The sequence below is a fragment of the Salvelinus sp. IW2-2015 genome, linkage group LG36, assembly GCF_002910315.2.
Source record: "Salvelinus sp. IW2-2015 linkage group LG36, ASM291031v2, whole genome shotgun sequence".
Classification (NCBI taxonomy): Eukaryota; Metazoa; Chordata; class Actinopteri; order Salmoniformes; family Salmonidae; genus Salvelinus; species Salvelinus sp. IW2-2015.
Window position 1 is genome coordinate 35,726,288 of NC_036875.1, and position 9,633 is coordinate 35,735,920.

At 48.0% G+C, this 9,633-nt stretch overlaps 1 protein-coding gene across 1 annotated transcript in view; it reads right to left on the reverse strand.

Moving 5' to 3' along the window:
- Positions 1-9,633, reverse strand: part of LOC111959280 (receptor activity-modifying protein 1-like) — an 85,507-nt gene that overhangs the window by 32,581 nt on the left and 43,293 nt on the right. Inside the window, exon 2 of the mRNA XM_023980757.2 lies at positions 332-467. Coding sequence (XP_023836525.1) covers positions 332-467 — 136 coding nt within the window. The remainder of the gene's footprint in view (positions 1-331; positions 468-9,633) is intronic.

The window sequence follows — 9,633 nt, forward strand, 5'->3', positions numbered from 1 at the left end:
ATCAGAATACTACATAGATGCTACATAGGTGCTACATAGAATATCAGAATACTACATAGAATATCAGGATACTACATAGATGCTACATAGAATATAGGAATACTACATAGATGCTACATAGGTGCTACATAGACAAGTAAATAGGTGCTACATAGAATAATGCATAGGTACTACAGAATCCTCCCAGATGCTACTAAGAATACTACATAGTATATGATAATACTTTAAATAGCTGCCACAAAGGTTCTACATAGAATACTACAATGATACTACATAGATGCTACATAGAATACTACAATGATACTACATAGATGCTACATAGAATGCTCACTCCACTGTGTCCTCCCAGCTGCACCAGCGATGCTGGTCCAGTTCCTTCATGTCCAGTCTGAATTTCCCCAGACAGAACTCCTCGATGACGTACTCATAGGTCCCGCTGCACGCCATCACCGACACAGACTGGCATACTGGGTAGGAGAGAGAGAGAGAGAGAACAGGGTTAGAATAGCAGTAAACTTGCCTTTTTAGATGCCTTTTTAAACTTCAAATACACACATTTAAATTTTCCTGCATTGCAGGAAAGTTATCCTGCAACAGGGTGATCAAATTAGGATCCTACATCTGTATATGTTCTATATTAAACAGAGGACAACCATTAACATTATATCTCTGAGATCCAACAGAGCACTGTTGGATCTCTCCTGACAAGGTGCTGGCAGTTTAAAACGTAATGCTGGAGTTCCTGTGGAAAGCTGCAGAGCGGTGGCTTTGAAAGGTTTTCTAAGTGCTGTTTACACCCTACAGCAGGTGGTGGTCGTTTCTCACTGTTTGACAAGGCTGGCTGGATTGGGAAATTGCTTTAAACTGTTAGAAGGGCACAAATACACTCTCAACTCCAAGCAGCATAGCATCATAGTGCATTACTGCCCCAGGGCTCAGAGCAGGGAAAAGAACACCGTATTAGAGGTTCATAGAGATATCTAAACGGTAGGGGAGGAATTTAACAAATTGGCCAGTTCAGGGCCAGCCCAAACTGAACCTCTGGCCCAAACTGAACCTCTGGCCCAAACTGAACCTCTGGCCCAGACTGAACCTCTGGCCCAGACTGAACCTCTGGCCCAAACTGAACCTCTGGCCCAAACTGAACCTCTGGCCCAGACTGAACCTCTGGCCCAAAAGGATGAGAAGAAGAAGAGAGTTGCAACAGAATTAAAGCAGCAAGCAGCCTAGGTACACGAAGCCCAACTGAGGCGACGTATTCGGTATAAGGGTCATAGGGAAGTGGTTTTATTATTATTTCGATTGTGTGAACGGAGAGGGATTGCGGGGATTGAGCTACCACACATGTATGTCTACCAGTTAAAACAACAGAGGCCGACAGATAAAACACAGGCGAGAACTAATGACAAAAGTGTGCAGTATCAAATACTATACCTGGTGTGGTGGGGAGTATTAGATTGGGATAATGTATTCATGTGGCATTCCGGCAGGCATCTAAGCTATGTAGCCCAAGTGATCATAGCGCGTATTCTGCAGCTGGTGGTGCAGGCTCGTTAGATTGTTGGTTGGCACCGAATGTGTCGTAGGCTATAAGAATCCTAACTTTCACAGTCCCTATTGGGACTTCCCCACTCATCGATCTACCTCCACCTGAAACCACACCGGTACAAACGAAGTCCCAGGAAGATGAGTCCCTTGGTTCTTCTGGGAAGATTCTTTTTCAATCTTTGTAAAAGTTCATAGCAAATGCGAATGACAGGGTAGCATTAATCAGTCAGCCTGTGTCAGCTGGAAGTACCTCCTCTTATGAAAAAACGACTACAAGGACGTCAACGAGGTAATAAAACTACCTACCTACCATCAAAATCATTCACAGGGCATATTGTGTTAATAATGACGTAGTCACCTAATACCCCACAATAGACAATATACACACTCCGTTCATATGATCCCACTGCGTGGGATTAAAACGCTTATCTCACACTACACATGATCTGGTTGATTTCTGAAGTGTATCTGATTCCCTATTCCCCAAATGGCACCACCCTATTCCCTATCAAATGCACTACTTTTTGACGCCACAGTGCCGTCTATGGAGGTTAGTGGCTCTTGTCACCTTAGCGCAGTGTGTTTATATCTCCTTACCAGTGTGTTTATTCCCTACCCAGAATATGTGGTACTGGTTTATGTTAGTGCACCCCTACCTAAGCGTGATTAGTAGTATTCACTATGACCGTACCACATGTTGGGACGTGTTTATACTTACCCGTGTCAGTCACACTGAATATTGTAACCCTTCACGTTCGTGACAGTAAATTGGACGGCTGGGCCCCAGTGGTGCTTCTACATTGAACCAGCTAGTGTTTATGAGCTCTTTGTAAGATCAGCACGACAGGTCTCATCCAACTTAAAGCCACAGGGCGACTGATGCAAGGCGTCATAAAAAAGTGCCATGGTAGTTAACTCTTCTGCCCACTAGGGCGGTCTGACTAACAGTGAGGTTGTTTATGCTTTTTTTCATCGACATCACTACCAACAGTGTGTTGATTCGCCTACCGGACCAGGTGGTGGTTTATTATAGAGGCCCTACCCTGTGTGTTTATTCCCGCCTGAGGAGGGAGACTAACCCAGTGTTGGCTTTATTCTCTACCACGTGTGTTTAATAATAGAGTCGAGACGTACTTCGTTTTTTATGAGAACGAGCGAGCACGCATACGCAATGTGTGTGCGTAGGAGAGTGGTGTGGTGTGTAAGAGAAATGAGGAATGTAGTTAGGAAAACAGCTCTATGACCGACAAGAAGGAAAAAAAAGATGGTGGAGAAGAGAGGAAGTTAGATGGGCATTTTCAGTAAGACAGAGAGAGACAGACAGAACGTGTAGACAACACGAGGCAGAGCGACAGTGTGTTTATAACCTTACCGAGGCAGAGACAGGCATCAAGAAGAGAGCAGAGAGACAGAACCACAAGAGATAGTGTTTGAAATAACTCTCTTGTCGTTTGTAATGCCTTATTCACATTGCTTGGCAATGTCTAAATCAGTGTTTTATAAATTCTACACAACTAAGTATGCCTGAAGTCACCTGCTCGTGTGTTTTTTCCCCTAACGCCAACATCTCACTCTGCGAGATGAATTCTAATTTGCGCGTGTCACCTAACAATGGAGTTTGGTCTGCTATAACAAGCTTCACTTCAGTTGTCTGGGAGAGTTATGTCCCTTTTCTCCACTCATAGGCACTGTTGGAACATTGCTTGCGGGGCTTGCTTCCATCTCACACCACACAGAGCCAAGTTAGTGGAGTGTTGTCTGGATGCTACCGTAATGCTCGCTAGTAGGCCGTTTCCCGAATTCATCCAAAAGGGTTCGATGGGGTTTGAGGTCAGGGCTCCTGTAGCAGGCCAGTCAGGTTCTCCACAACCCCGGGCGGTCCACTCTAGTACATATATTATCCATTTTCTGTAATTACCCCCCTCCCCAGTGTGTCAAAATTTTCTGCTCGCACAGGCTAGGCATTGTCCCATGCTGAAACAGGAAAAGGCCTCCCCAAACATGGTGTTGGCTCTTTATTCCCCTACCACCAAAGTGGAAGCACAGAAATCATATAGCAAGATGTGCATTTGAATTTGTCTCTCCGAGCGTCTTAACCATTTCTCCAGTGTGTTTATTATAACACCTTATAACGCGGAACAAGCGGGAGTGCTCGTAGCTACTAAACCCATGAAATAAAACCAACCCCAGGTCCATTATCCTCTCCAATTAAACTTCACAGTTTGGCACTTGTGTTTATAAACCTTTACATCTTGGGCAGTAGCCGTGCTTCCTAGGCTAGTGTTTATATCCTCCGCGCAACCCAACTGACGTCGGACCTTTCAGATGCGAGTGACTAGTGGTGATATTTCATACACTCACCAACGTTAAACCCCGAGTTTCTACGGGTCCCAGAGTCCAATGGCAGCGAGCTTACCACAACCGATGCTATTTAAAAATACGACTTGGATCGCCCAGTGGTGTTTTATTTTCTGGTGTGATCATAGCGAAAATAGTACATCCGAGACAGCTCTACGTTGGTGTGGTACAGTCATGTCCTTGTGGCTGACTGGGGATGTTCTGCTGTGATGCGGCAGGTCCATATGAGATCCTTCAGCTGTACGTCTCCTGAGCACTGTATAAGTGCAGCCATATCACAATTGAATTTGGAAACACATCGTTTTACTGATAACTCCCCCGATGAGAAATCCCCACATTGAACTCCCTAAAGCATTTTCCAGCCTCATGACCGAGATGAGAAGATGAGAAGGAGAGAACGGGTTTGAGAGAGAGATGAAGAGCACGGGCTCGAGGGAGAGAAGGAAGATGACGGATAGAGGCGAGAGAGGAGAAGACGGGTTGAGGGAGAGAAGGAGAGACGGGTAGAGGGAGAGAAGGAGAAGACGGGTTTAGAGAAGAGATGAAGAGACGGGCTTCGAGGATGAGAAGGAGAGACGGTAGAGGGGAGAGATATAGAGACGGGCTCGAGGGAGAGAAGGAGAAGACGGGTTAGAGGAGAGAAAGGAGAGACAGGTAGAGGGAAGAGAAGGAGAAGAGGGTAGAGGGAGAGAAGGGAGACTGGTCACGGAAGAGAAGGAGAAGACGGGTAGGGGAGAGGAGAGACTGGGTCGATTGGGAAGAACGGAAGGAGACGGGTCTGAGGGAGAGAAGGAGAGACTGGGTAGAGGGAGAGAAGGAAGAGACGGGTTGAGAGAGAGATGAAGAGAACGGGTCGAGGGAGAGACGGAGAAACGGCACGAGGAGAGAAGGAGAGACGGGTAGACGGGAGAGAAGGAGAGACTGGTCGAGGGAAGAGAAGGAGAGACCGGGCAGAGGGAAGAGGAGAGACTGGTCGAGGGAGAGAAGGAGAGAGGTCGAGGGAGAGAAAGGAGAGACGGTAAGAGGGAAGAAGGAGAGACGGGTCGAGGGAAGAGAAGGAGAGACGGGTCCGAGGGAGAGAAGGAAGAGACTGGGTCGAGGGAGAAAGGAGAGAACTGGTCGAGGGAGAGAAAGGAGATGACTGGTCAAGGGAGAGAAGGAGAGACGGGTAAGAGAGAGAGAGGAGAGACGGGTCGAGGGAGAGAAGGAGAGATGGGTCGAGGAGAGAAGGAGAGATGGGTACGAGGGAGAGAAGGAGAGCGGGTCGAGGGAAGAGAAGGAGAGACTGGTCGAGGGAGAGACAGGGGAGACGTGGTAGAGGGAGAGAAGGGAGAGATGGGTCGAGGGGAGGAGAGACGGGTTGAGAAGAGAGAGAGAGACTGGTCGAGGGAGAGAGGAGAGCAGGTTGAGGGAGAGAAGGAGAGATGAGTCGAGGGAGAGGAGAGAACGGGTTGAGAAGGAGAGAAGGAGCAGATGGGTAGAAGGAGAGGAGAAGACGGTTGAGAGAGAGAAGGAGAGCTGGTCGAGGGAGAGAAGGAGAACGGGTAGAGGGGAAGAAGGAGAGATGGGTCAGAGGGAGAGGCACCGAGACGGGTTTAGAGAGAGAAGCGAGAGATGGGTAGAAGGAGAAGGAGAGACCGGGTTGAGAGAGAGAAGGAGAGACTGGTCGATCTGGAGAGAAGGAGAGACGGGTTTGAGGGAAGGAGAAGGAGAGACGGGTAGATAGGGAGAGGCAGAGACGGGTTGAGAAGAGAGAAGGAAGAGACTTGGTCGAGGGAGAGAAGAGAGACGGGTCGAACGGGAAAGAGAAGGAGAGACGGTCGAGGGAGAGAAGGAGAGACGCGGTCGAGGGAGAGAAGGAGAGACGGGTCGAGGGAGGAGACAGGAGAGACGGGTCGAGGGAGAGAAAGGAGAGACGCGGTCGAGGGAAGAGAGAAGGGAGACGGGTCGAGGGAGGAAAGGAAGAGACCGCGGTCGAAGGGAGAGAGAGGAGAGACGGGTTGAGGGAGAAGAAGGAGAGACAGGTTTGAGGGAGAGAAGGGAGAGACGGGTCGAGGGAGAGAAGGAAGAGACTGTCGAGGGAAGAGAGGAGAGACGAGGGTTGAGGGAGAGACGGAGAGACGGTCGAGGGAGAGAAGGAGAGACGGTGAGGGAGAGAAGGAGAGACTGGTCGAGGGAGAGAAGGAGAGATGGGTCCGAGGGAGAGAGGAGCAGACGGGTAGAGAGAGAGGAGAGACTGGTCGAGGGAGAGAAGGAGAGACGGGTAGAGTGAGAGAGAAGGAGAGACGGGTAGAGAGAGAGAAGGAGAGAAGGAAGAGATGGGTCGAGGGAAGCAAGAGAGACGGGCCGAGAAGAGAAGGTAAGAGAATTGGTAGAAGAGAGAGATGAAGAGACGGGTCGAGGGAGAAGAGGAGAGATGGGTAGAGTGGAGAGAGGCAGAGAATGAGTAGAGTGAGAGTAAGGAGAGACTAGGTCGAGGGAAGAGAGGAGGGACGGGTAGAGGGAAGAGGAAGAGACTTGATTGAGGGAGAGAAGGAGAGACGGGTAATGAGAGAGAAGGAAGAGAGCGGGTCGAGGAGAGAAGAAGACGGGTAGAGAGAGAGGAAGAGCGCGGGTTCGAGGGAGAGAAGGAGAGACGGGTCGAGGGAGAGAAGGAGAGACGGGTCGAGGGAGAAGAAGGAGAGACGGTCGAAGGGAGGAAGGATGAAGATGGGGTCGAGGAGAGATGGGTCGAGGGAGATGGAGAGACTGGTCGAGGGAGAGCAAGGAGAGACGGGTAGAGTGAGAAGGAAGGAGGATGGGTAGAGATAGAGATGAAGAGGACGGGTCGAGGGAGAGAAGGAGAAGATGGGTAGAACGGGAGAGAAGGAGAGAACTGGTCGAGGGAGAAGAAGGGAGACTGGTCCGAGGAAGTGAAAGGAGAGACGGGTAAGTAGGAGCAGAAGAGAGAGACTGGTCGAGGAGAGAAGGAGAGACGGTCGAGGGAGAGAAGGAGAGACGGGTAGAGAGAGAGAAAGGATGAGACGGGTAGAGAAGAGAGAGAGGAGGACGGGCTATGAGAGAGAAGAAGGAGAGATGGGTAGAGGGAGAAGATGGGAGAAGGAGAGGAGAGACGGGTTGAGGGAGAGGAAGGAGACGCGAAGGAGAGTACTGGTCGAGGGAGAGGAGGACGATGGGTAGGAGAGAGAAGAAGAGAAGTGTCGAGAGAGACAGGGAGAGTAAAAATCATGTTGATGTAAGCTAGACAGACTGTCCTCCCTGTGGCAAGGTGAGGGGGACAGGGGACTCTTCTGTCCACTCTGACAGGGGAAGGCCCTGCTCTGACAGCTGGGATGTCAGTGTCACTCCACAAGCCCCGCTTGACACAATCCAGACTAACATTACCATACCACAGAGGAAAACAACAAACCCCAGCCATTGGTGGCAGACAGGACGCAAAGGCAGGCAACATCCCACCGTATCTACCGCAGCATCTCCTGGTTCAATGGAGAAAAGAAGACTAGACGATGACCACCGTAGTGGGTGTATACTAGCATATGTGGTTCTCGAGTAGTGTATAGCAGCAAATAGTATGCTTTAGTGTTTTGTATCTGATGACAATGTTTGGGTAACTACGAGTGTTCAGTAATGTTTCTAATGGAAGAGTCCCAACATGAGGCAATGAATTGCAGCTGCTGTTTGGCTAGTCCACATAACTATATGAGGGCATTCAGAATCAGCAGCCCCAGGATCTCCCTGTCTTAATCTCAGTTAAAAGACAGGTGGGAATCATTCAAGATCATTCTGTGCTGGTTTGCGTCACATCTGCAGGAATAGCTTATCCTTTTACGGAGAACAACTGCACGAGTCTCTGCCTCTGCTTCGCACTCTCCTGAAGGATGTGTCCAATATGGCAAACCTAGTTCTCATATATAGTGCACTACTTTTGACCAAGGACCCATAGGGTTTTGGTTGATAGTAGTGTACTAAAATCAATAGAAATGCCACTTTGGGAGACAGCCCCCGTCCTCGCAATCAGATGCTGCTGCTGTAAGTTAATAGCCCGCCTTAACGCGCAATCCAGATCCACCCCAAAAACGTTCCAACCATCACTGAACGAGGAGAGAAGGAGCCGACCTTCCCTGAACTTGACATTATGAACTAAACAATAATGGATGTTGCCGTGGTTTAAACTGTCCTGAGAGATGGCTGCGCTGCTGCGGCTGCTGCTGCTGAGTGACTCCGCCGTGATATTGGCTAAATATTGTAGGTTTGATGTGGGACTCGGTGACAGCTGGTGGCTGTTTAAAGCCTGAATCATTTTGGTCCACGCCTCCAAGAGTTTGATAATTAATGTGGGACAATACGCGAAGAAAAAGAGGGCAAGAGTTAAAAAGGTGAAGAACCTATCGGCTGGCATTTTGGAAATTGGCTAAGTATTAACGCAAGACCAAAGGTTGTGCACACATGATTAAATACAAGCTTTAGCAGTATCCCTATTATCGTTCTATACAGAAGGAGTTTGACTGTACTGTTAATACGACATGGATTGGGTGCTACATAGAGATATCAAATAATACCATAGATGCGTACATAGGTGCTACATAGAATATCACGGTATACAGCATAAGATGCTACAATAATATCAGAATACTACATACGAGCTAACATAGGTGCTACATAGACATAGTCAGAATCTAACATAGAATATCAGGATACTAGCATAGATGCGACAACATAGAATATAGGAATCTACTATAGATGCTACATAGGTGCTACATAGACAAGTAAATTAGGGTGCTACATAAGAATACTGCAAGGTTATACAGAATCCTCCCAGATGCTACTCAAGAATACACATAGTATATGATAATACTTAATAGCTGGCACACAAAAAGGCTTCTACATAGAATACTACAATGATAGAACAATAGATGTGCTCAGCATAGAATACTAACACGATGATACTACATAGATGCTACATAAGAATGCTACAACTCCACTGTGTCCTCCAGCTTGCACCACGATTGCTGGTCAGTTCCTTCATGTCCAGTCTGAATTCTCCCCAGACAAACTCCCCTCGATGATCGTAAGTCATAGGTCCCGACTGCACCGCCAATCACCGCAGCACAGACTGGCATAAAGCTGGGTAGGAGAAGAGAGAGAGAGAACAGGGTTAGAATAGCAGTAAACTTGCCTTTTTAGATGCCTTTTTTAAACTTGCAAATACACACATTTAAATTTTCCTGCATTGCAGGAAAGTTATCCTGCAACAGGGTGATCAATTAGGAATCCTACACTTGTATATGTTCTATAATTAAACAGAGGACAACCATTTAACATTATATCTCCTGAGATCCACACAGAGCACTGTTGGATCTCTCCTGACAAGGTGCTGGGCATTTAAAACGTAATGCTGGAGTTCCTGTGGAAAGCTGCAGAGGCGGGTGGCTTTGAAACAGGTTTCTAAGTGCTGTTTACAACTCCTACAGACAGGTGGTGGTCGTTCTCTCACCTGTTTGAACAAGCGGCTGGCTGGATTTGGGAAATTGCTTTAAACTGTTAACAAAAGGGCACAAAATACACTCTCACTCCCAAGCAGCATAGCACTCATATGTGCATTAACTGCCCCCAGGGCTCGAGAGCAGGGAAAAGAACACCGTATTAGAGGTTCCATAGAGATATCTAAAACGGTAGGGGAGGAATTTAAAAATTGCCAGTTCAGGGCCAGCCCAAACTGAACTCTGG